This window comes from Diadema antillarum, unplaced genomic scaffold, assembly GCF_040938485.1.
Source record: "Diadema antillarum isolate AM-2024a unplaced genomic scaffold, OU_Dant_1.0 seq00001547_RagTag, whole genome shotgun sequence".
In the NCBI taxonomy this organism is placed as follows: Eukaryota; Metazoa; Echinodermata; class Echinoidea; order Diadematoida; family Diadematidae; genus Diadema; species Diadema antillarum.
In genome coordinates this window covers 274,488-302,458 of record NW_027272276.1, presented here as the reverse complement: position 1 = coordinate 302,458, position 27,971 = coordinate 274,488, and the positions used below count along the sequence as shown (strand labels likewise).

General features: G+C 37.3%; 3 protein-coding genes across 3 annotated transcripts; all 3 read right to left on the bottom strand.

Annotated features, from left to right (window-relative positions):
* Nucleotides 1-1,658: 1,658 nt before the first annotated feature.
* On the bottom strand, nt 1,659-7,943 carry LOC139710599 (aqualysin-1-like). Its single transcript, XM_071622523.1, has 8 exons — nt 7,827-7,943; nt 6,878-7,018; nt 6,129-6,261; nt 5,844-5,956; nt 4,978-5,119; nt 4,062-4,246; nt 2,755-2,926; nt 1,659-1,792 (listed from the first exon to the last, which is right to left on the bottom strand). The coding sequence occupies exons 1-8, from the start codon at nt 7,941-7,943 to the stop codon at nt 1,659-1,661; spliced, it is 1,137 nt and encodes a 378-aa protein (XP_071478624.1).
* A 3,332-nt stretch (nt 7,944-11,275) lies between these two features.
* Nucleotides 11,276-17,193, bottom strand: LOC139710598 (aqualysin-1-like). The gene is made up of 8 exons (XM_071622522.1): nt 17,116-17,193; nt 15,846-15,986; nt 14,124-14,256; nt 13,855-13,967; nt 13,050-13,191; nt 12,239-12,423; nt 11,730-11,901; nt 11,276-11,409 (listed from the first exon to the last, which is right to left on the bottom strand). The coding sequence occupies exons 1-8, from the start codon at nt 17,191-17,193 to the stop codon at nt 11,276-11,278; spliced, it is 1,098 nt and encodes a 365-aa protein (XP_071478623.1).
* Nucleotides 17,194-20,525: 3,332 nt separating this feature from the next.
* Nucleotides 20,526-27,653, bottom strand: LOC139710597 (extracellular serine proteinase-like). Its single transcript, XM_071622521.1, has 8 exons — nt 27,537-27,653; nt 25,538-25,678; nt 24,089-24,221; nt 22,751-22,863; nt 21,972-22,113; nt 21,459-21,643; nt 20,989-21,160; nt 20,526-20,659 (listed from the first exon to the last, which is right to left on the bottom strand). Exons 1-8 carry the CDS (start codon nt 27,651-27,653, stop codon nt 20,526-20,528), a joined length of 1,137 nt encoding a protein of 378 aa, XP_071478622.1.
* Between the last annotated feature and the right edge of the window lie 318 nt (nt 27,654-27,971).

The following is a 27,971-nucleotide window of genomic DNA, read 5'->3' as shown; positions in this document are numbered from 1 at the left end:
CAAATTACGCGGGTGAGTTTATGACGTATCAAGAGTAGGCATTTGATTTTTAATGCAAAAGAGTAAGACTTAGCCATGATTAAAATAAGGATTGAAGTGATAGAAGTGATTTTTTTAGCGAATTCTCGTCATATATAGGAGTCTATATTGAAATAACGAAATATGATTATCTTCTCTTTATATCTCACCAGCTGATACCATTTTTTTATCAGTTTTTTCCTCTCTGTCTTTTTCCTTTTTCGAAAAGCATTCACTTTCCTTGGTAACAGAGAACAAGGATACATAAGCAAAACAAAGTAAACTGAGAAGAGTACAAAATAATTGGGGAACCTTCTGGTAATACGTTGTCATGAGAACTGAAGTGATAAAGATGAAATAACAATACGCAAATTAATACTGAATAGCAAAGGAAAATACGCTTTGATGATTTTCATAATCTACAACTGTTTACACAGATACACACACACACACACACACACACACACACACACACATATATATATATATATATATATACAGTATATATAAAATTATATATATATATATATATATATATATATACAAATGAATATATATATATATACTGTATATATGTACATACAATACAATATATACAGACATACACTTGCATACACATTACATGGATAAATCATGATCTACTGGAATATATATGTTTAAGTAACTCGTATGTGAAAAGTCGTCTAATAACTAATAATTAGTCTACCGACATGACCAAAAGGAAGTTTTGGTATATGTCCCCATTCAGTCTGTATATGCCATAAGTGTGATAGCGTCGTGGTGTGCATCTCGTTCTATCCATGGGTATAGCGGAATTCGAGTCCTATTATTACCGACAGGATGATAAAAACGTTAGCATTTCATTTAGTCTGATGAACAACGAGGGCAGATATGAAACAATGGGGTTATATACATATATATCAGTATATGTGTATGTGTAACATTTGTTATGTATACAATATAGACGTATCAGTCAAACAAAAGCCACCACTCTGTGTGTGTATATATACGTGCATACATATGTATTACATTATGCGTAGAATACAGACGAGTCAATTAAAAAAAAAAGACATCACTCTTGCTAATCTTTTGAGTTCTTTGATTTTATATCTTATTAACAGAATGAATGTACACAATATCATATACCTATGACAAACTCAGATTTAAAAAGAGCATAAATTTAGCTAGGTTGACTTCTCTTTGGGTCGCTTTCGTGTTGGGCAGTAGCTCCATTATCAGTTGGTTACCCGGTTAGGCGGACGAAGGTGTATAAGGTGCTACCAGTTCAAATATATATATATATATATATATATATATATATATATATATATATATATATTATCGGGACTGGTTTGCACAGGTTCGTAAAGCAATCACTGAGATGCATTAGCCCATTGAGCTATAATTGCAATGGATGTAGTGACTTTCCATGATCTGTGTTCACGTTTAAAGCTTGCTTGATTTCTTACCATGACATAATTCCTATCATTTCTTCTCTTGTGTTGATTTTGGACTCGTATTCAAGATGGATCAAAGAGCCGTTGATTGTTTCTTCATGAGACAGAAGGGGGGGGGGGTGGGAGTTGTCTTGGTATACTATAGATTTACTTCCACTGCATACTTCCTACACTCCTGTGATTTTAATCAACATACAAGAGTTTATTTGGGGTGTCGAACTGACTGTCGTGCAGGTGATTGGGTGTCGAGTCTGCCACCAGACGATCAGGTACATCAAACGGGCCGACTCCCCTCCCCAACAAGATGGCAGCAGCCCCTGTATAGGTATAATAAACCGTATACATGAATTATGGGAAAAGACTTCAGTTGGAGTAATCTTACTCTTTTCATGATTGTGATGGGCAAAGATATACTTCTGACTCAATCAAGGACAAGGAAGGCCGACAAAGTAGGCCGTAAATCAAACTGAAATCATTCAATTATACACATCCTCACAATCGCACATACACACACAAATATCATGATTGCAGATAGATGTGGTGTACTTTTCTATGACAACATCAACATTTTACTGTAGCCACAAATCTTTGTAGTAGAATCAGACAAAGGACAAAGTTATGGAGTTGTAAAATTTGACATGTTTACACAAAACAATGGTCCCAATTACAATCACTCCACAAATTGAAAATCAAGACGACTTTATTACCTTACAAATCTCCCAGTTGTTCCTTGAGATTTTTTTTTTTTTGTGTTTATCAATTCAACTTTAGTCTTCCTCTTACAAGCTAAATGTTGGCAGTGATCATGCGTATTGTTGCAGCAGATGTTATATTGCTACATAGAGCGTTTCCACTACATGATGGTACTGAAAGTTCTTAACATACATCAACGCGGTCATCGGAGTTAATGTTTAAAACTCTATTACATGCCATACGTTCTGCTTTCTTGAGTATTCATTTACGCACCAGGGTATAAAGAGGAGTTTTTGAGGATAAAATCTTCTGTTCACAAAGATAGGCGCCATTGCAAAGCTCAATCTCTGGTCATCTTTCTAAAAGCATAGTGCATTATATACTATAAGTAAGAGAAAAAAAATCTTTCTTTGCAGAACTTAATTTCTCTGAAAACTTATGTTGTATAAGAACTTTCATAATAAAGGAAGTAGAACGGATTCAATGAGTTAGACTGAACTGAACTTACTTCTTTACATTCATCTTACCTAAAAGTGTCTAATGTCTAACAGGAAAAAGAAAAGAAAAAGTGCTTTCATTTCCTTACCCGCGACATGAGGAGTAGCCATGCTAGTGCCGGACCAAATGGCCGTCGAGGTGTCCGATGCCGGCGATGCGCTCGTGATGGCGACACCGGGCGCGTAGATGTCGACACACGTTCCGTAGTTGGAGAAGTAAGCTCTGACGTCATTCCTGTCCGTAGCTCCGACCGTTATGGCCTGGAATCATGATGGAGACAAAAAAAAAAAGAAATATTATTTTCCTCACGACAATCATCAAGTTTTTAGGAACATCGGAATATCAAAACATTGGAGCATTATTTAGTTAAACTTTCCCCTCGTTCAATTTCATGGGACCTTCACTTCCAATTTCTCTTCCTTTTATACTAAACAATAGCAGTATGGATCGTATGTTCTTTTACAACCCTTTTAATTAGATTTATTTCATATGCTTGTACAGTATATTTTAGAGTTAGGAAATTCAGACCTTTGCTCCGAATAATAATACTGGAACCTTCTTTTCCACACATGATGAAGGGGGAATGAATATTGCAGATTTCAAGTGATTTGACTCGGAGATCGATAAACTTCCCGACATTATTTTCAGTACAAAAGAGTAGCGTAATCTCGAGTTACAAACTTTTCATTAGATTTTGAAGACTCTGAGGTGTATTACAGTTAAGAGTTCATACGATGTTGGGAGATAAAATTCTTAAACCATGCAAAATGTGTTTGCAAAATGGACGTACGACCTTTCCAGCATAACATTCATTCATTTATCTATAAAAAGCTTAAACCACCCATCAAGAGGAAGAAGGATAAACTCAGATTTCTCCTTTCCTCAATTGTCAATTTCATTATGATTCTCGGTCTTTCATCGTGACCAGAATATTTTTTTTTTCTTTCTTAGTAATTCTGCCTTCCTTTCGTTCGGATGGATACCATATAGATAACTATTAATTAAGTAAAACTGGTATATCGAATGTAACAACAACAACAAAAAGTGTGGTAGCCAAATACATGATGATGACATTTTTTTTTAGTTGAGTTTATTAACAACATATTTACATATACATGTGAACATGATAACATAAAATTACATGAGATACGATAACATGAAATTTGTATAAGAATGCACTGATATTATGCAAGGTACTTACAGCTATGCATGCATACATTTTACATACTTTACATAGGAATACATGTGGTGTAATTTGATTTAATTTCATTATTATGTGTTGATAACAGAAAAGAAGATGATAATGATATTTGTATGATAATATACAACATATGATAATAGCAACATTGTTATCATGACAATAAATGACTTTTGTCTGTCAGTGGTTCAACCCACCTTTGGTTCTCTGGCTGGAGAGAAGAAACAAGCATCAATGTCGGAGTTGCCCGCTGCAGCAGCAGCAACCACACCGCTGTCCACCGCGGCTGCCACGGCAGCATCCAAAGTAGCACTGCGGAAAAATCCAAACGACATCGACATCACTGCTGGACGACTGGTGTTTGAAGTGACGTAATCGATAGCTGGTGAAAGATAAGAATAAGGATAAAAGATGATAAACTGCACACTCATACACAAGCACAGACACACAAGAAAAAAAAGCAGTTTATATTCGACTAATATGAGAGTGCGTCACACCCCGCGAATGAATGCTCTGCCTTCTTTCTCGTTATCTGCATTGCCAAATGCATACCCATTTCAGACAAACAGACGGAAAGACAAAATTCGTATGAATAATTTCTATTTCATTTCACTTACTTTTTCTACTTTTTACATGACCTCTCTCTCTTTATGTATTTATGAATACATATATATAGATAATAAATGATATATACATATATATATATATATATATATATATACGTATACGCATACATACATACACACACGCATATACGTATATATACATATATGTATAATTCTATATAAGTGCGTGTGTGTGTGTGTGTTTGTGTAAGTGTGTGTGTAAGTAGATATATAATATCATACATGTATATTCATAATGTTGATATGTTTACAACACATCTCTTAAGAACGCATTTTTCTTTTTTAGTAAACATAGCAAACTATATCATAGCTCGGAGATTTTGTCTGAGATACGGCAAATTTTCAGACGCCAGCACAATACAGGAAATGACCAATGAAAAAATCTAATACCCTGATTATTTCAAAGATGCTGTGGTCACAAACCTATACGAACAGTCGTCATATCGATTAATGCGTATCATGAATACAATAATCAGAGCATGATCACCTGCGATGGAGTCTGCCATCGCCCCGCCCCCTTGGCAGTTGAAAACACGGAGGGAGACGATTCTGGCTTTACGAGCGATACCGTAGATTCCTCCCGCTGCTGTCCCGGCGCAGTGAGTGCCATGTCCGTGGCAATCATAACCCTGTCATTAAGAAGCCATCATAACATGTCAATATGATACGAACAGACCTTTTTGAATCATCGAAGTACTACATTAAAACAGACAAATAGACACACACACACACACACACACACACACGAGGATGTATGATTTTGAAATAAAGCCAGTAGGTCTTAGTTATCAACTTCAAGCATGTCAAGAGGGTTGAATGAAAAAAAAAAGTCCAAGAACACTTTTGATCAAAACTACAAAATTGTTGCAATAGGAATTCACAATGCTCACAGTTGTGTTCCCATCTGCGTAAGGTGATGATAGTTGACATGAGACAAGATTTGTATGTCCTAGACCCAATCTCAACTCACATTCTCGAGACCCAATATCAACTTACATTCCCGAGACCAAATCTCGACTGATATTCCCAAGACCTAATCTCAACTTACATTCCTGAGACCCAATATAAACTCACATTCCCAAGACCTAATCTCAACTCACATCCCCGAGACCCAGTCTCAACTCACATTCCCGAGACCTAATCTCAACTCACACTCCCGAGACCTAATCTCAACTCACATTCCCGAGACTCAATCTCAACTCACATTCCCGAGACCCAATCTTAGCTCACATTCCCATGATCATTCTCAACTCACATGCCCGACACTCAATTTCAACTCACAATTCCGAGACCCAACTCACATTCCCGAGACCTAATCTGAACTCACATTCCCGAGACCTAATCTGAACTCACATTCCAGCCGTCTCCTATGAAATCAAGGACGTCGTCGACCCTGTCGTCGAAGTCTTCGTGAGTCGAACGGATACCTGTATCGATCACGTAGACCGTCGTCCCTTCACCATCACCTGCACATGGTAACATTATAATGAAGAAGAAGATGACGATAATGATGATCATAACGATGATAATGATAGTGATTTTAACAACAACAACAACAACAACAACAACAACAACAACAACAACAGTGGTTTAGAGACTAAGAGAGATAAAATAGAAAAGAAAGACGAATCAAGGCACCTTGGATGTCGAAATCGTCATTGAGCGGTAAATCTCTCTGATCGACGCGGTCGAGTCCCCATGACGAAGACTCTACATCCACAGATCCCATGGAGTCAGGTTCTACAAACTTCACTTCGGGTAGGCGTCTAACCTGCAGACAGTAAGCAGAGATCAGATTTTGAGGGAGGAAAAAGTGAATCAAAATTTGACCTTCCTCTTGTTGCATGTTTTCCCTTAAAATAAGCTTGATACAATGTTCTATTTACCAACTTCAAGGATTAAATGCAAGTCCGAGTTGACTTAAATAAATAGAATAACTTTAAGCAAACAGAACATAAATAGTTTTATACCTATACCCTGAAATAAAGAAGTCATAGTAACAGAATGTCTATAATCTCACACGATCTATGAAACAGTGATTTCGGCAATATTTACGTTAATGGGCCTTTTTGAGGTGATGACGTCATTACAACGTGTGATTGATGTCATTGTTTCATAAACTATGTCTTCCTTTGAAATTCACAAGTCGATCACAGAGTAGAATTCTCCGTTTCGAAATGATACGTGACAATGGTTTTCTTTTAAAAGTCGGAGTTATTATCTATAAGTACACCGTACGCAAAGTATGAAATTGCTTATCAATGTGTGTGTATTTTCTAGAAAGTTCTAGCATATTCTATAGGAACTACAAATTTTCACTCCTTTTTTAAAAAGTGTGTTACATACTTGGTATTTCGACGATACAGTTCATGTAATTTTGGACTCACTATTTCAGCGACGGCTTCAGGCATGGTTACTGCAAAACCCCGTATAGCCGAATAATACCTCCTGAACACAGCAAACTTCAGTTTGGCTGTCTCCATGTCGACTTCGAGGCGGTCGATCAGGCGATCAACATCGACATCGTTCTGGCCATGTAAAAAAACAAGCAATTTCATATCAGCAGTAGATTTGTTATTACGTATGATATCCTGAATTACAAGTATAAACTGCACCTGAATATTGTTCCAAAAACAAGCCACTTGGGCGAAGAAATTAGTAGTTGGTGTAAAAGACGTTCAGAGGAAAAAGAATGGTATCTTCTAAAAGAAAAAGAAAGAAGAAATTGTGCAACATTCATCGTCTGTCACAGGACTTGACAATTACATCTTCTTTCCACAAACACAGCGAAGAAAAGAGGTAAGGACCACCTAATGTGTCCACACTAATCATGCTAATGTTTGAACTGAACGGCAACATATAACCAGTCGTGTTATAATTAGTCGTAACTTCTTTATTCCTGTAAAATCTAATGGGTTTAATCACTAATCTTGAAATATCCATAAAGTCCGTGTATCACTAACTCATAAAGTCTGTGTAAAGTTATGCGTGCATGTCAAGTTAACATTGTTTTTGATCTTTGACAACGACTAGAATGAGTACTCAGGAGATTACTAAATCTCGCCTCACAAGCCAATGACAATACCACCATCTGACATTAAAAGGGTAATTCACTAAAGAGAAATTGGAAAGGAAGGTAAAAATGAAAGAGAAAGAAGAGGAGGAGGAGAAGAAGATCGAGAGTATTAATGGCATGTCAAGCTGTAATTGATAATGGCAGTCCCTTCACTCTTTATCGTCACAAGCAGAGCAAAGCAGTATCACAAGTCTTATCTCGAAGACACACCTAAATGGCATAGTTGACTATGTTCAATGAGCATATTGAGATATACTTACTTCTAGTTGTACAATGTACCGGTCCTTGATGGTAAAAAACTTGTTGTTTTCCACAATATCACAACTGACCGTCGCCAGCAAGGCGAGAAATGCCGCCACAGCACAGACAGCCTTCATTGCTTAGCAAGATTCAGTCACAGTTTCTATACAATACGAAACAATTACAACGTCATTGATTAAATTTTTGATTTGATGTGATTTGAGTTTATTTGAATTCATTGATGTCAGGTGTACAGAGAGAGACATATTCAGACATATTTCGACAGAGGGAGAGAAAGAGAGAGAGGAGATGGTTGAAGTAATCGCAAATTATTCAACTCGTATAATGAAGTACTTGACAGTGTTTCAACAGCTGATGTACACTTTGACTACCACGAGAAATTTACAAACTATCATGAAATAGTAGACAAAGTCAAGTATATGGGAGTGCAATGTTCAAACTTACCTTACGCAAGGCGATATCTCCGACTTAGTGACTGTAGTAGAAGACGATCTGATTCTTTGCGTCACCACTGCTAATCAGTGGGTCAGGTAAGTTGATCGCTGAACCCTTATCGAAACGAAAACTTTGGGTAATGTCCGGTCAATTATTCCTCATCATGGACTTTGAATTCTAGAAGAGATAATTACTGATGGTATAAGAGTCGGAACATAAACAAAGCGTGTTTGTATATTGTTTAATATTTAGCTCCTGACACCAGGATTGTATACAATAGCTTCATTTCTACTGATATTTCCGAAGATAGACGATGACATAACGTTCTCTAAAAATGTTTGTTTCATCTATAAAAGTGATAAATTGGCTGTAACGTGTGCTTTAATAGAGATAAACTTCCCTTATTTAAATGCACGGTTTCTTTGTTAGATCATTAAAAGATATAGCACTCTGAATCTTCAGTATCAGAGAACTTCCCTGTTCAGGTAAGTGATATTCGCAAACTAAAAAAGTAACATAAGCAGTGACTTTTTTTTTCTTCTGATCGATGGTGACGTCATAAAAAGAGTTTGCGGGTGCAATACGATTAGGGTTGGTGTTTGAGTGTTAATCATCAAGAAATAATCCATCTAGATTGTTGCGTGGCCTAAGGAGGGGGATATGGCACAATAATATTTATCGTATGGCGTCTGATTGATATATGTACAGCGGAAAAATAAAATGGAAACGCTTACATGTAGGGACTTGCTTGTTATTCTGTATTTGATCACAAATCAATCATGTCGAGAACAAATATCATACCGGACTCGCTTTGTTGATGTCAATATATAGTCGTTTTCCTGTGGGGGTTTAGAGCTTGCAAGAAGGATAAGTTGCTACAAGACAGCGTTTTGTTTCCAGGCAAACATATTCTGATTTTTGATTGGCAAACCTTGTCACACTTGTTATGTCTAGCTGTTTAAACAGATGTTGATTTTAGATATTCTCATATTTATATTTGGAATGGAACACGATAATATCGGCACGACTAAGCAGCATATAGCAATTAGATGGAGAGGATCAGATTCTGTAGCTTTAATTTTAGGATTTGATTTTCAGTTTCTTTACAGAGTCCATAATGAAATCCTAAAACCTCGCACTTCTTGGAAGAACAGTACGGAACACTACTTAGATTTGTATAATTAAATTCAGACTAATTGCATGTGTGGACTATACACCTCTGCAAACATAGCGCATACTTCTCTTATAATCAAGCTCACACCTTTCCTTCAACATGTCAGAGAACGACAAAGATTTCAATTTCATTTTTCAATTTTAGTGTATTTTCAAATTTCTCGAGGAAAAAAATCATGCAAAAATACAATTATACAAATACAAAAATTAAAAAATACAAATTAGGTGGAACCTTCTTCTGAATGTACAACTGTCTCGATATGAATATAAACATTATACATAGATGATGACTGGCGGGGGAGGGAACATACCGAATGTTCCACCCGAAGGGTTTGAAATGCTATTGAGGGAGGTTATACGTCCCGAGACGAAGTCGAGGGACTTATAGCCTCCCGAAATAGCATTTCAATCCTAAGGTTGGAACGTTTGGTACATGTTCCCGACAACGAAAGTCATCTGTTATATTATATGGGTTAGTCAAATACGTCAACGTTAACCACCGCACCAGCACAACGCACTCGATCGCTCGCGTCGCTCCAGCCAAATTCACTGTGCGCGCGCGGTCCTAGGCCTTCTGTCATTTTGTTACGTGAAAATGTTTTCCCATGGGGGAACATTCACAAGAATGTTCGCCCATGAGCGAACATAACAAATGTACCTCCATCACGCGACTGTGTTCAGCCAATCACTAACCGGTATTTGACTAACTCATCTAATATAATAGTATGTTTACACAAGTATTGGTGAACATAGATTTACATTTTCTCCTTGCTTTTCTTGTCTTTTCTCAGTATCAATGGCTTATGACTTATGAAAAGTTGGACATGATGGGACATGGTGATGACAGAAAATAACATTTTACGTCATCGTTACAGAAAATAAGTGCGACATTCCCTTGATTCATGAGACATATCATAAATCTGGTATAATACGATTATTCATATCATTAAAGAGGCATTGATTGATAAATTGTTCTATTAACAGTCATCATGATCACACGATGTCCATGCCACCACTCCATGATTGACACATTCCAGTCAACATGTGACATGCAAGGGGACCACGTGGTACGAAAGACCAATGTTGTGTCATTTTGATCGTTATTTGAGTTAACTTATAAACTCTATTTTTATGAGATTTCTGAATACAGCTCCCAGATACGATAATAACTGAATGACATGTTGTGCAAGCATGCATATGAATTATAACTATAAATGGGAAATACTACATTTCACAACTTCATGATTTTCATAATAGAACTAGTCCGAAATAGTAATGAATACAACTTGTTGATTTCTCCATATAGGTTTTAATCTGAGAAAAAAAAGTTTTAGTGAGTAATACAGCAATTGTAGCATTCCTCCAACATAACCAAATGTAATTTTAGTCTAGCTATCATATAGGTCTACGATGATTTAATGCTACAGATGTGATTCCTTTCTGTGCTGAATTTCAAACCAAGATTCTTAGAAAAGATTTGTGTGCAAGTTGATGAAAAACTAGAGAGATGACAGCATCATCCCTCCATCTAATGCTCAGAGCTGTTTTGTTTTACTTCACTTATCTATTTTCAGCAATCAAATCGAATTTCATCTGGCTCTTCACTCAACGAGTTTCTGGTTCGATTTATGCTCTTTGGACGTGATATTTCAGATCTGCCTTGATACGTTTGTGTACCTGTCCGATGATTGTTTGGTTCATACGCGATACATCGTGTTTGCTATAAGTGGATAGTGCAATGATATCCTTGATTGGAATATAGGACTGTCTTCTGGCTGGTGATCAGTAGACATTTACGTATTCTTACACTTAGAAATATATAACATGTACTCTATTCATGTTAATCAAGATACAGTAGTCTGTTTGGAGTGTCGTACTCATTATCATAAATGCGATTAGGTGTTGAGTCTGCCACCAGACGATCAGGTACATCAAACGGGTCGACTCCCCTCCCCAACAAGATGGCGGCAGCTCCTGCGGAAAAGTTATATTAGAAACGACTCAACAACTGCATTAATGCTAAATGCATGTTCAGCTCCGAACCAATCGTCATCTATATGACATGAATAGTCTGCATATATTTTGCTGAACGACAAAGATTGTTCTTTTGATTAGTGAAAGACGTTATGATAGCAGTTCTGACATGAAAATTTGTTTGCATGTTAGTTTGTTTGAGACCTGTGAAACAGCAAAGGAACATAATAGAGAGACCAAAAATCGCAATAAAAATGAAGAGAAAAAGCTTGATCAAAGATGATATCCTGCCAATTCCCTAGCGGTGATCATTTCCTTACCCGCCACATGAGGAGTAGCCATACTAGTGCCGGACCAAATGGCTGTCGAGGTGTCCGATGCCGGCGATGCGCTCGTGATGGCGACACCGGGCGCGTAGATGTCGACAATCGAACCGTAGTTGGAGAAGTAAGCTCTGACGTCATTCCTGTCCGTAGCTCCCACCGTTATGGCCTGAAAACAGAACATTAGGAGCAGAATTCTTCAAACATCCCTTTCTTCGAAGTGCCAAACGGGCAACTGAGTACATTTTATTTTTATACAATGCTATGGAAATTTCTGCTGTTTAAGATGAGGTCATACAACGATGACAATCATCATGTAAGCAAAGGAATTAAAAAAAGTGAATATTTTGCTTCGGGAGACTTTAACTGCAACATGAACTATTACAATTACACCAGCTTATGCATTTAGGATGAATATTATACTGCCATCACTTAAAGTGTCAATTATGACTACTAACTCCTATAGCATATACGAATACTATGTGAAGACGGATGCCGACCTATACCTTTGGTTCTCTAGCTGGAGAAAAGAAGCGCGCGTCCATGTTTTCATTGCCAGCACCCGCCACGGCCACTACCCCGCCGTCCACTGCGGCTGCCACGGCCTCGTCCACAGACGAGCTGCGTAAAAATCTGAACGACATCGACATCACAGCTGGACGAGTGCCATTTGAGGTGACGTAATCGATAGCTAGAGAGAGAAAAAATGTATGTAAAGGGGAAAAATAGATAATTCGCATAATCTTTCCTCACCTTGCATATCTATTCACCTGTGATATCAATATAAATAAAGAAGCTTCCTCACGTGTAGAGTTTCTTCAGTGTCTATCTCTATCACTCTGGGTAAGGAAATATGACATTATGAAGAATGAATATTATTGCTCGAAAATATATACTGCTACAGTTCGGCCATTTTGATAGTTCTATCATAGTCCTGTGTATCTACTCTCTTCCATGATACCTGTGTCTTATACGTATATCCTACGCATGAAGACCCCCTACCAATGTGTCCTATGTAGGGTATATGGAAACAAAACAGAAGTGAACATTAAAATTTAATTCAAATAAATTGAAATGAATTAATTTTTTTTTTATATCTTAACGGTTTAAGATAAATAGAAAGCCGGAAAACTATAGAAAACGACATGTATCATATATCTTGCATGCAATACCATCAGAGCAATTTGTAAACATAATACATTTATATGGTGTACATGATTTGTTTTTTTTTTGTGGCTCACAATAAAAAAATGGTGTGAGGTTGAGGGATTATGGGAAATCATTGAATGAGGTGACCGTATAAGAGTTTTGCCTCACCTGCGAGGGTATCTGTCTGAGCCCCGCCCCCCTGGCAGTTAAAAACACGGAGGGAGACGATTCTGGCTTTACGAGCGATACCGTAGATTCCTCCCGCTGCTGTCCCGGCGCAGTGAGTACCATGTCCGTGGCAATCATAACCCTGTTATTCCAAAAAAAGTAAAAAGGAAAAGAAATCAGTTTAATTGCTAGTTTAACACCGTTATCACAACAAAAACACACGTTTTCAAAAGTAATTGTCTCATGTTTTAAATTGAAAACACTATGAATGATTAGGGATTAACATAACTGATTCATGATTTCGTTATCAAAAACCAAAACTTGATTTTGACATTGCAGGCATCGTTTTTGTTTGTGTTTTTGTTTTTTTGAATGAGAGCGCCAGCCGAAGAATGTTTCTAGAGTGTGAAGGAAAGTGTGAAATTACTTTCTGCATCTGCTTGGATTCCAAATATGAAACGTTGTGAACGCATTTTAGTTGTCCATGATTATTGTCAACAATCTGCGTCAATATGGCATTCATTAAAAGACGGTGACCATTCCCGAGACAAATCTCAACTCACATTCCCGAGACGTAATCTCAACTTACATTCCCGAGACCCAATCTCAACTCACATTCCCGAGACCCAATCTCAACTTACATTCCCGAGACCCAATCTCAACTCACATTCCCATGACCATTCTCAATTCAACTCAACTCACATTTCCGAGCACATTCTCAATTCACATTCCCGAGACCCAATCTCAACTCACATTTCCGAGACCCAATCTCAACTCACATTTCCGAGACCCAATCTCAACTCACATTCCAGCCGTCTCCTATGAAATCAAGGACGTCGTCGACCCTGTCGTCGAAGTCTTCGTGAGTCGAACGGATACCTGTATCGATCACGTAGACTGTCGTCCCTTCACCCTCACCTGCACATGGTAACATTATAGTGAAGAAGAAGATGATGATGATAATAGTAATAATCATTATAATGTTGATAATGATAGCAATTTTACCAACAACATGAACAGTGGTTGAGAGACTACAGGAGAGATGAAATAGAATAGAAAAACAAGTCAAGGCACCTTGGATGTCGAAATCGTCATTGAGCGGTAAATCTCTCTGATCGATGCGGTCGAGTCCCCATGATGAAGACTCTACGTCCACTGTGCCACTGGAGTCAGGTTCAACAAACTTCACCTCAGGCAGGAGCTTCACCTGCAAACAGCGTACCAAAATGAGATTCTTGAGTGAAGGAAAAACTAACTTACAGCACTTTGAGTTTCGTAATGGTGTTTTGGGTTTAAGGATAAGGAGTAGGGGTAAAATGATGGTTGTTATTCAGTCAAGAAACCGACCCTATTCGTATGATGATTACAGTTGATATCTGATTATCATAACAGTACTGTAATCTAATTCTAAACTACCGAGCTCCAATCTCCTAGCCTTTATCATGTTTATATACTGTACTATGTTTTAAATGAGTTCAGGGTTCAAATCTTTGTGATGCAGACGTGAATTCACATGCCGGTGACAATTACTCGATACCCTGAGTAAGTTCAGACAGTTTCTCTTCTTTTAGGCTCTATTACCAGTCACGTGTTGTAGGTGTATTTGCCATAGACCTCAAATTATTTATATCAAAATTAATGACAACTTGTCAATAATTTAGTCATCTATTTATACAGCAGTCGCACTTCTGTATGCACACATTCAAATTTTTTGGCTCACACTGATCCCATATTTTATCGCCTAAAAACCCTAAAGGCCCATGATATACATTCATATTTAACTGCTATATTTATGTACAAACACATTCGAAATTTATTACCATTTTTCCATAATGCCCTAGTTACTAATGATCATATTCACTCATACCCTACCCGTCGTTCCCATGATTTTCATTTAAGTAATCCAAAGCTTTTACTTGCTCAAAAGTCGATTAGACATCACGGTCCGGATACATGGAACACTCTTCCTGAAGAGTTGAAACAGTGTGCCTCCTTGTTTTCATTCAAAGCAAACTTAAAGAAGCATATTTTATCACAGTATACTTCAAATACGAATTAAGCCCGAATAATTTATATGACTTATGTTGGTCTCCCGATAGTAGCAACATCGTAAGTCATTCCCTCTTCCAGCAAACCAATTTTATCATTCCAAATCCCAGCCTATCTGCCCCTGTGCACTCTCAAGCACTCGCACGCACATTCACCACCTTCACACATCAGAGTTTATTTTCCCCTGCTATCCTCGCAGCAGAATTTGTATTGTTTACCAATTTACCTACCTACCTTTTCCTCGGGCCGGCCATCTTTTCAAGCAATGCTTACAATGGCGGCCCTCTGCATTATCATTTCCTAAATATAATATTGTTATTGTAATCCCAGCTGCATAGACATGCATACTGTAATATCATTAATTTCCTTTTATATCATTGTTTATGCAAGTCAAACGACTCTGTTTCAAATATACTTTGTATATTTCCCATGTTCACGATTATTCAGTTTATGTACAATGTATATTGATTTGCAGAAAATAAAGTATCTATCAAACAAAAAAAAAACTCTATAATTATTTCATTGCCTTGCTTTTTGTACATATACGGCTGGAAAAGGAAAGGCAAACCACGGGGCTGCGGGCTGTGCCGAGAGACAGACAAACAGGTCAAGGAAAGCAAGGAAAGATGAACTAATCTTCATCGAAAAGACTGCAAACTTCTGTAAAGAAAATCATCCCTGAATTCAATATTGAACTCGTGTAACATGTACGTACCATGCAAAAAAAATTATTATACCCAGACTCACTATTTCAGCAACAGCTTCGGGCATCTTCACAGCAAAACCCTGTATAGCCGTGTAATACCTCCTGAACACAGCAAACTTCAATTTGGCTGTCTCCATGTCGACTTCGAGGCGGTCGATCAGGCGATCAACATCGACATCGTTCTGGCCATGTCAAGAGATAAAATCTGTTTACCCCTAAAATGTTCAATCCTTCGATTATTTTCAAATCAAGTAATAAGGTTATTTCAATGAAACCCAAAGTACTATTCTGAGACATATTAGTTACAAAGTTTATCAAACATGAACTGATAGCAATAATGTGCTATATGATATGCGTGTCTTGATATTTTCTTCACAGCAACAAATATTTTACTTTAGCAGAATTCTTTGTCGATAGATCCATGGGAGAGAAACTTTTCAGTCAATGTAGTCTGTATCATCAATTACGTTGACGAGTCAAATAAATAAAGCTCTAAATATCAACAAATCAGTTTAAAGATAGGAGGAGAAAGAAATTTGTACTGTTAGTTGTCTTTATTAGGCATCATGTGGTTAATTTGAACTTCGGATATTACATGGTGTAGATGATGTATAACTCCGCATCTCAACAATGTGAGGTCGCGAACTGACGAAGTTGGGTTTGTGAATTCATGATCAGATTCGGGAGTTGATAAACGCATGCGTCTATCCTGGAAGGTTCTACATAAACCTGTTAATATCTAGAAATAATGAGGTTCATGATGAATACCTGGAATATGCAAGAACAGTGTTTATTCAGAGTGCAGAAAATAGTCACTGCGTCTGAGCTGTGAGGAGCGGTGTTGGCAATATTGGTAGGACGGAGATTCAAAATATGACACCCTTTAATCTATGCACTAATTTGCCTTCTTTGGATTTTGACCCACAATGTTTGCTTTAAGATACCTGAATATGAAAATTATTCATGCAGTTTAATCATTGACATTTTCGTGCTGACATACCGATTTTGTTTGAGCTGGCCATGGATATTATTTTGTCTACTACTATACTATACTCTACTATATTATAAGTATATTTCACGACATGTGGGCAAGACAAAGGATGAACAATTGAGCGGTAAAGAAAAGGTAAAACCAATAGTAAGATAGAGCTATAGAGATGAGGAGGAAAATGAGAGGAGAAGGAGAGGCACGATGAATAAAGAAGAAGAGGAGGAGGAGATGGTGAAGGATTAGGAGGAGGCTGAGAAGTAAACAAAAACTGTTTGACTTATCAACAAATTCACGCAATTTATAAAGGGTAGAGGACTTACTTTAAGTGTTACGACATATTGGTCCTTGATGACAGAAAACTTGTTGCTTGGCACAATATCACAACTGACGGTCGCCATCAAGGCGAGAAGTATCACCACAGCGCACAAGGCCTTCATTGCTTAGCGCGATGAAACTGTAGTCAAAGCTATTTAAGGGGATAATAAACATATCAAAGCAATGAGAGATATCATTCACCAGAAGGTATGGCGAGGGAATGAGAGAAAGAGAAGTGAATATCACTTCGATTCAGATCTCTTTGAAATACAAACTACAGTTGTCAGGTAAAAACAAATCGAATTGAATCTGATTTGACAAACTTTGTCGAAGATTTGAATTACCAGTCTTAAGTCAGGTAATGATTACCTGAAGCGTCAGTAGCGAACTGAAAACCATTAAGGATTAGAACTCTTGCCTTACCGGGAAAAGGTAGAGTCCAGCGATGCGGTGATTGTTGCAGGTGTGAGGATTTTCCTATATCATCAACTGGCATGGACAGGCAGTATCAATCCATGGAGAATCCGAAATGATTCGATACTTGTACCTTCTTGGCTTTTTGCGATTGTCGATCATGCTTTATTCTGAACTTTGATGTCTTTCAGAGATAATTCCTAATGACAGAGAGGTTCGCGAGATTATCTCTGCTTGGGTAGCAGGTTGTTTGGGTTACTAATCTACCCGGTAGGTCATGTCAGATAACGGGCATTCCTCGTCTAACCAAGACTATATTTTACCAATCGCTGAACTGGTTAAAGACTGAAAACAAATTGATTGTACATAATTACCACCAATACAGTAAGTTATCTTCCTCGATAACTGACATTCAACCGCAGGGAAATGTGCAAATCATATTTACTTTATGTACTCCGATATTATGTGTAGGTGGTAGATAAACTCTATATCAACTGCGCATTAACCTTCACCATTTATAATATTTTCTTGATAAAAGCCTTGACAGATTTTCAACAAACGTGGCAGGGGGCAAGAGCTAAACCTCGAGGTTTCCTAACCTCGAGGTTAGGGCCTGCCGTCTGAACGTAACTAGCCGTTGGAGACGATTTTTCTCGCAGAGCTCGGAGCTCTGCAGCTGCCTCGCCTTAGGAGACAGCTGTTTCTTGATCCATGACTATTGCAATGTCATATTCTAACCGAAGACAACACTAACTGACAGTAAATGTGAATGGTGATAGGATCTCAATTTGTTTACATTAGCCCCGTCCTGGGGGGGGGGGGGGGGAGGCATAATAGTGATAACGCCTTTTTAATGCATCAAATAACAGCTTTTTAGTGCATCAAAATAGTTCTAAAATGTGAGTTACGGATAGAAACTACCAATGTAGAGATGTAAATCGGTACAAGCCATATTGAATATTGTTAATATATGAACAATAAGTTTTATCAAATTGTGTTTAGAATAAACCGCCTACTTAATGGTTTATTGAGCAAAATAAAGAAGACACACAGTATTATCTCCTTATATTTTAGGCTTTGTTTCGATTTTTTTAATATGGTTTAGGTTTTGGAATACACCTGACTTACACTTATGCATCAAATGTGTTAACTTGGACATTTTTTTTTAATCGCTGCCCCCAGTGGTAAACAATACCTTTAATGGCATATTTATGACACTGGAGAGGATTAGATTCTGTACATTTCATTTCTGTATCTGATTTTCAGTTTCTTGACATAATTTGATGGAATTCTCAAGACTCGGACTTCTCCGAATAAGAGCTGTATGACGGAACACTATTCAAGCTTGCATTATTAAATCTCAATTAGTCGTGTATGGAATATTTATCTCTCCTAACATAGCGATTATTTCTCTCATAATGAAGCTCACACTTTTCCTTCTCAGAGAACAACAAAGATTTAAATTTCATCCTTCAATGTCAATGTATATTTTCTAATTTCTCGACGAAATCTCGTACAAGAAATTCAGTTAAACAAATACAAAAATAACAAAGTACAAATTAGGTGAAATCCTCTTCTGAATGTACAACAGTCCCGATATGAAGATAAACATAACGGTTTCAAGTTCAAGTTGAAGTTGATTTATTTCATTTCCAACAAAATAATCAGAGGGATACAATGAAATGTTCGCATATATAGATAATGTTACGAAATCGGTACAACAATGTGATGAACATAATAACATATAACAAACACACAGGTAAATTATTAACAGAGATACAAATAATGTGACATCATTATGGTGAACTCAGAAACAAAATAAACGGAGGGGACTGCTAAAAAGCAGAGCTTGTAGTATGCAGTCCCCTGAATGGTTTGTTTACAGTTATAGTATCGGTGAACATAGATAGGAATTTTCTCCTTGCTTTTCTTGTCTTTTCTCAATATCTCTGGCTTATTACTTATGATAGTTTAAGAGTGATGGGACATTGTGATGACAGAAAATAAAATATGACGTCATAATTACAACAAATATTTGCAACCATACCCTTGATTAAGAGACATATATATAAAAAATCTGACATAATACGACTGTACATGTCATTAAAGAGGCATTGTTTGATAACTAGGCAACAGCTTATTCATTTTCATCTATTCGAATGCCCTGGAAGGATATAAACTTGACTCCGTGATGGACACATTCCAGGCAACATGACGTGTCATGGAATGAGACCACGTGGTACGACAGACCAATGTTGTTCAACTTTGATCGTAATTTGACTTAACTCTATTTTGAAGTCATGTCTGCTTTCAACTCCACATCCGATAACAACTGAATGAAGTGATGTGCAAACATTACACAAATTACACGGGAAATACTACATTTCACAACATCATGGTTTTCATTGTAGATCTAGTCCAAAATAGGAAGGATAACCACTTGTCGGTTTACCGTTGGGTTCAACCTGAGAACAGTTTTGGTCAGCAATACAGCAACTAATATACGACACCCCCTCCAACAATTCCCAATAGATATCATTGTCTTATCATTACAGTTCTACAATGATTTAATAATGCAAATGTAATTCTTATCTATATGTTAAATTAAAAAACAGGGAATATAATGAAGAATTTGTGCAAGTCAACGGAAGACTTAGAACACGGAGACAACATCATCACTTCATGTAATAATTTCATTCACGTTATTTCACTGACTTTCTTTATTAATCAAATAAAGTTCATTTTGGCTCTTCACTTAAAGTTGCTAACTCGATTTGCTCTTTGGTAGCAATATTTCATGTCTGCCTTGATATCTTTGTGTACCTGTCCGATAATCGTTTGGTTCTGTTACCATGCATATTGGTTTGCTTTTAGTGAGTTGTGAAGTTAAATATTCTTTTAGTGGGATAGGGTTTGTGATTAAAAAAAAAAAACACGTTTGGATATTGATACGTATTTGGGTTTATACTTACAACTGGCAATTATGTATATTCTTGTTGGGTTAATCAAGATAAAGAAGTTTGTTTGGAGTGTCGTACTCATTATCATAAATGCGATTGGGTGTCGAGTCTGCCACCAAACGACCAGGTACATCAAACGGGTCGACTCCCCTCCCCAACAAGATGGCGGCAGCTCCTGTGGAAAAGGCATATATTAGAAAAGACTCACGAATGTAGTGATAAAAATATTTGTTTAGCTCCGATGTAATTATCATCTATATGGCGTGAGTATACCGCAAAGATATTGCTGAATTACAAATGTGGTTATTTCAGTTACGTAAAAACTTTATATTTGCAGTTGTGACATCGCATTAAGGCTTTTTGTTTTGTCTTCTTGAGAGTTATACTGTGAAACAGTGAAGGAACATAATAATTAGGTGTAAAAATCTAAATAATGAAATAAAGAGAAAATGTTTGTCAGGCATGATGTTCTGTCAGTTCTAAATAGCGGAGGTCAGCTCTTACCCGCGACATGAGGAGTAGCCATACTAGTACCGGACCAAATGGCCGTCGAGGTGTCCGATGCCGGCGATGCGCTCGTGATGGCAAGACCGGGCGCGTAGATGTCGACAATCGAACCGTAGTTGGAGAAGTAAGCTCTGACGTCATTCCTGTCCGTAGCTCCAACCGTTATGGCCTGGAAACAGAACATTAGGAGCAGAATTCTACAGACAAACATCTCTGAACGCGAATTGCCTATGACGGCAAATGCATTCATATGCCAAATGGGTACAGTTTTCTTATACAGTGCAATGAAAATTGTAAAAAAAAGAAGAAAATTTATACTCACTATCCAACCCTATAGCTTATGCATCTAGGATGCCTATACTACCATCACTAAAAGTGTGAAATATGACTACACTAACTGCTAGCCTATTATATAGTACAATTAAACAATTAACGAATACTAGTTTTAATTAATAAAGTCGACTTACTTTCGGTTCTCTAGCTGGAGAGAAAAAGCGCGCGTCCATGTTTTCATTGCCAGCAGCGACAACTGCGACTATCCCGCCGTCCACCGCGGCTGCCACGGCCTCGTCCAGAGACGAGCTGCCGAAAAATCTCAACGACATCGACATCACGGCTGGACGAGTGCCATTTGAGGTGACGTAATCGATAGCTAGAGAGAGAAAAAAAAATGTGTGAAAATGGTAAAAAGTAGACAATTCGTACATCTCTCCCCACCTTGTATGTATTTTGTTCACCTTTATAAATATCCTCACGTTTGATAATAAGCGTTTCTTCAGTGTCTGTCTCTATTACATTTGGTAAGAAAATACAGCATTATTAAAAAAAGAGTGAATATAATCGCTAGAAAATATAAACAGCTATATATTTTCGGGCATCACAACTGCTAATTGTATCATATTCTTATGTATTGCTGTACCCGTGTTTTCTGACCGGGTGAAATCCTTGAATGAGATGACCGTGTGAGAGTTCTTCCTCACCTGCGATAGTGTCTGTCTGAGCCCCGCCCCCTCGGCAGTTCAAAACACGGAGGGAGACGATTCTGGCTTTCCGAGCAACACCGTAGATTCCTCCCGCTGCTGTCCCGGCGCAGTGAGTGCCGTGTCCGTGACAATCATATCCCTTGTATCACCCCCAAAAAGTAAAAAACAAAAAGTTAAAAAAAAACCCAAAAACCAAAACATAACAAACCCAATAGAAGTGTTTGTTACACAGCGTTATCACGACAAAAACACAATTTTTCAGATGTAATCGTCTCGTGATTCAAAGTGAAATCTCATCAAGTAATAATCTATTATGAATAATTTAAGAATTTACATTAATGATGTAGGTCTATTGCCTCTGGCTCAAGAACCGAAACTTGATTTTGACATGACAGGCTTTTTTTTCCTTTGGACGGAGAGCGCCAAGCGAAGAATGCATAAAAAGGCGGGAAAGTCTGAAATCACTTTCTAGATCTGCTTCAAATGCAAACATGAAATGTTGTAAACGCATTTTAATTGTCCTTGATTATTATTCACAAAATGGTAGGGCGGTGGCCATTCAAAAGATCCAATTTTAACTCACATTCTCGAGACCCAATCTCAACTCATATTCCCGAGACCTAATCTCACATTCCCTAGACCAAATCTCAACTCATATTCCCGAGACCTAATCTCAAGTTCCCGAGACCAAATCTCAACTCACATCCCCGAGACCTAATCTCACATTCCCGAGACCAAATCTCAACTCACATCCCCGAGACCTAATCTGAACTCACATTCCAGCCGTCTCCTATGAAATCGAGGACGTCGTCAACCCTGTCGTCGAAGTCTTCGTGAGTCGAACGGATACCTGTATCGATCACGTAGACCGTCGCCCCTTCACCCTCATCTGTGTATTGGTGCGAAACGCCGATTGGTAGCAAGTAGGACATGTACGATTTATTCATTTATTTATTTATTCATTTATCTATTTATTCACGTTTTCTTTAAAAAATACACGGTAAGTCTCGTTCAAACCAGAGGCCTGCTTTTCAAGAGAGCCCTGTAATTGTACAGATACGTTTTGCATATTATGATAAGATTATACAATGAAATAGAAGATAATACAACAAATGAGAATTCAAAATAGACATAATCAAAAACTTGCATATACACACAAGCGCATATACACACGCAGACACACAGACACGCAGACGCACACACACACACACGCATACGGACACAGACACATCTGTCTTGAAAAGATATCTAAACTAGTTTAAAAACTAATTCTACTCCTACCGTAGTTGTGCTTTAAGGCACATTTACAGCTAACGAGTTTAACGAATCTTCAAGGAGTGATTATCACTGAACCATTCAATAAACGAATATAAAATACAAACACAACAACTGGTTGGCCCACAACCGAGACACTAAATGCAGTCATACGAGTGTATATATGATATAACCGAGACACTAAATTTGTAGTCATACGAGTATATACTTGTATGACTGCATTTAGTGTCTCGGTTGTGGGCCAACCAGTTGTGTCTGTTTTTTTTTTTAAACACACACACACACACACACACACACACACACATATGTATTATATACTGCATATATATAATATATATATAAACATAATTATGTATTATTTTATGTATCATGTACTCATATTTTAAGAGAAAACGTAAGTATTTTAGTCAATAATCATGCCCTTTTGTTGGGAAAAACATTGTATTTGACTTGATACCAGCATTATCATGATTACATTCAAACTATAAAACAAATAAAACAGTGTCAAAATGGAAATTGAGGAATAATGTAATATGCTTACTTGGGGGATATTTTTTTCGTTAATAATGCACCTACCTTTATTTTCTAATTATTTTTGTTTATCATTTTTATCGCTTGTGTGCCGTAATCAGTCGTAAAGCTTATTTTTAATCTCATCTTACACAGTTAATGGAAGCGAGAGAGTTAGAGACATTCACACATACGCAAGCACACACGAATGTAAACTCACGCGCAGACACATGCAGACAAAACATGGGAGGGGATGAAGATATAGAAGAGACGGACAGAAGGACTCCATAACAATTATAGTAAGATGACACTGAGCTGTGATTGTGTACCCTCGATGTCGAAATCGCCATTGAGCGGTAAATCTCTCTGATCGATGCGGTCGAGTCCCCATGATGAAGACTCTACGTCCACAGTTCCCATGGAGTCAGGTTCTACTAACTTCACTTCGGGTAGGCGTCTCACCTGCACACAGTATAGACAATGGTAGAGATCAGATTTTTTTTTTTTTCAGTGGAAGGAAAAACTGACTGAAAGCTTTGTGTTTCGTTATCGTGTTTTGAACATTGGGTTCAGTTTAAGGATAGGGAGTGAGGACGAATGATGGTTGTTATTCAGATAAAGGAATTTACCCTATATATACCTTGTGATTATTCAGTAGTTCATATCTACAATAATGAACAATGATCACCGACGATATCTAATATTGAACTACCTATCTCTAATTTTCTTACCTTTATGCTATGTCTGAGTTTGTTGAGTTCGGATTTCAGATTTTTACAATGCAAACGTGAATTCGCGCGCAGGTGAAACTTTTTCGAGACCTTTTAAGTATACATATAGCTGTTCTGACAGTTTTCCTTTCTTTTGGCTTTTATTGCCAGTCATGTATTGTTGGTGTACTTGGCCAGGGAACTCAGATCCGTCGTATAAAAAGAATACTGACAACTTGTCAATAATTCAGTCACTGTATACCTCAGCCACATCTCTGTTATCAAATATATTATGTTTCATTGTCTTTCTTTTTGTACATAATACCGAAGGAAAAGGTAAGGCAAACAACACGACTGCGGAATTGTGCCGGCAGGACTGACAAACAGGTCAAGAAAAGCCGGGATAGAGGAACTAATCTCTATTAATTTATTCTTCATCGGAAAGTAAGAGACTGCAAACTTCTGTAAAGCACATTACTCCAGTTCTCCAATCCCTCCACTGGCTCCCCATTCACCAACGTATCACCTTTAAAATCCCCCTTATTTTTTACAAGATATGCAATAATCTTGCCCCCATCTTATCTTAAAGGCTTAATTTCCTTCCGCTCCTCCACCTCAACGCGTTCTCTCCGTTCTTCCTCCACTCTCCAATTATCACGTGGTCCCCGCACTTGTACCCGTTATGGTGGTATGGCCGTTTCTGTTATTTCCCCATTTCTTTGGAATAAACTCCCTCTTTATAGTCGTGATGCTGAAAATGTTGATAGGTTGAAGTTAATGTTGAAAACTTATCTGTTTACTCAACCTTAATTCTGTTGTTGTTGTTGCTGTCGTTATATTAATATAATGGTATGTACATAATGCTGTATTTTAATTTTATGTCATATTTTTTTTCCCCGGATTGATGCGCTTAGAATTATCCGTATCAAGCGCTATATAAATGCTATTCATTATCATTATCATTAAATCATCCACGAATTGAATATTGAGCTTATGTATAGACACGAGCATGATTCTAAATGTATACGTAGGGCCTACTGATATGTACAGAATTATACCCAGACTCACTATTTCAGCAACAGCTTCGGGCATCTTCACAGCAAAACCCCGTATAGCCGTGTAATACCTCCTGAACACAGCAAACTTCAGTTTGGCTGTCTCCATGTCGACTTCGAGGCGGTCGATCAGGCGATCAACATCGACATCGTTCTGGCCATGTCAAAATATAAACTCTGTTAACTCCTAAAGTGCAAACCCTTCAATTATTTTCAAAGCAAGTAGTAATTAGGTTATTTAATGAACCTCAGAGACCTATTCTGAGACATATTAGAAACAAAGTTTATCACACGTGAACTGACAGCAATATGTGCTATAAGTTCATGTGTGTCTTTATATTTTCTTAAACACAGCAACAAACATTTTACTATAGCAGAATGATTTGTCGAGAGATCCACGAGTAAAAAACTTTTCAGTCAATGTAGTCTGTATCATCAATTGCGTTGACAAGTCAAATAAATAAATAAAGCTCCAAATATCAACAAATCAATTTAAAGATAGGATGAGGATGAAATGTGTACTGTTAGTTGTCTTTATCAGGCATCATTAATGTAGTTAATTTGAACTTTGGATATTACATGGTCTGATGGTGGTAATTAACATCGTATCGAAATAATGCGAGGTCGAACTGACGAATTTGGGTTTGTGAATTCATAATAATAATAATAATTCACAACATTTATATAGCGCGTTATTACATAAAATGTCTCTAAGCGCTATGGGAACAAGAAAACAATAGAAAGGGAAGAAGAGGAAAGTAAAGAAAGAAAGAAAGAAGAAGAAGGTACAGTTTCAGTAACGGTATAAGACATGAAACACAGTCATAATACTATTCAATAAACAAATACGTTTTTAACATGGATTTAAATTTGTCTACTGAGTCTGATTCATGATCAGATTCGCAAGTTGATAAACGCGTGCATCTATATGATAACCTGTATGGGTTTACATCAACCGGTAATATGCATATAGGAATGTGAAGTTCATGATAAATACCTATGGAAGATGAAAGAATGGTCTTTAACCAAAGTGCAGAAATTGGTTACTGCATGCATTTAAAGGGATGGTACAGTATTGGTGGAGATGAGAATTGGGCTTTTAACTTTTTGCGAGATACCAAGAAAATACTTACAAGATATGAAAGAGCATGTAATTCCATGAGGAATTCAAAGTTTATTTGATTAAAATCGGGTTTGGAATGACGGAAACATCCATAAACAAAGAAAAACAAAACGATCGTAATAAAGTGAGGGTCCCACACTATCATTAGAATCGCTCTGTTTTCGATATCTCAGCCATTTCAAAACCGATTTTCATCAAATAAAAGTTGAATTCCTCATGGAATTACATGCTCTTTCATATTTCATAAGAGGTTTTTCTTTATCTCACCAACAACAACAAAAAAAAAAAAAATGTTAGAAACCTGTAATTAGGTCTCAACCAGAACTATACGATCCCTTTAAGCGGTGAGGAGCGGTGTTTGCAACATTAGCAGGACGGGGATCCAAAATCCAATATCTGCGTTGATTTGCCTTCTCTGGATTTTGACCCATATAATGCCCACGATGTTTGATTTAAAATACCTGAATATGAAAATTATTCATGCAGTGTAGTTCTTGATCTTTTCATGTTGATATAACGATTTTGATTTGAGACTGACCATGGATATTATTCTGTCTTTAAACTAAAAAGACAAGCGAAGTATGATTGCACTCTATTATGAATAACACGCGGGCAAAACAAAGGATGAACACTGGAGACAATTATTATAAGAACAAAAAAAATAAAAGAGAGCATGGAGAGAAGTAACATGAGAAGTGATGAAGAGGCAGAAAAAAAAAAGGAAGAGGAAGAGGAGGAAGAGGTAAATGATTAGGAGAAGGCTGAGAAGTAAAAGAAAATTGAGGAGGGTGCAGTACGTGTTGCCACAACACCTTCACTTTATACTGTGATATTTTACTGTTTGACTAATCAACAAATTCACGAAATTTATAAGGGAGAGATGACTTACGTTCAGTGTTACGATGTATTGGTCCTTGATGACAGAAAACTTGTCGCTCCGCACAATATCACAACTGACCGTCGCCGACAAGGCGAGAAGTATCATCACAGCGCACAAGGCCTTCATTGCTTAACGCGATCAGAAGCTGCATGATGATTAATTTATTCAAATTATGTAAAATCAAACAGAGGGGATAATAAAGATATCAAAATAACGAGAGATGATGCATTCACCAGAAGGTATAGCGAAGAGGGAAGAGAAGTGAATATCTATCACTTTGATTATAAGATAGCTGTGATACAAACTCAGTTGTCAGGTATAAACAAACCGAATTGAATCTGATCTGACAAACTTTGTCAAAGGTTTATATTACCAGTTTTAAGTCAGGTAATCATTATCATCGAAACGGCGGACTTCAAGTGTCACTGGGGAGCGAAACCAATT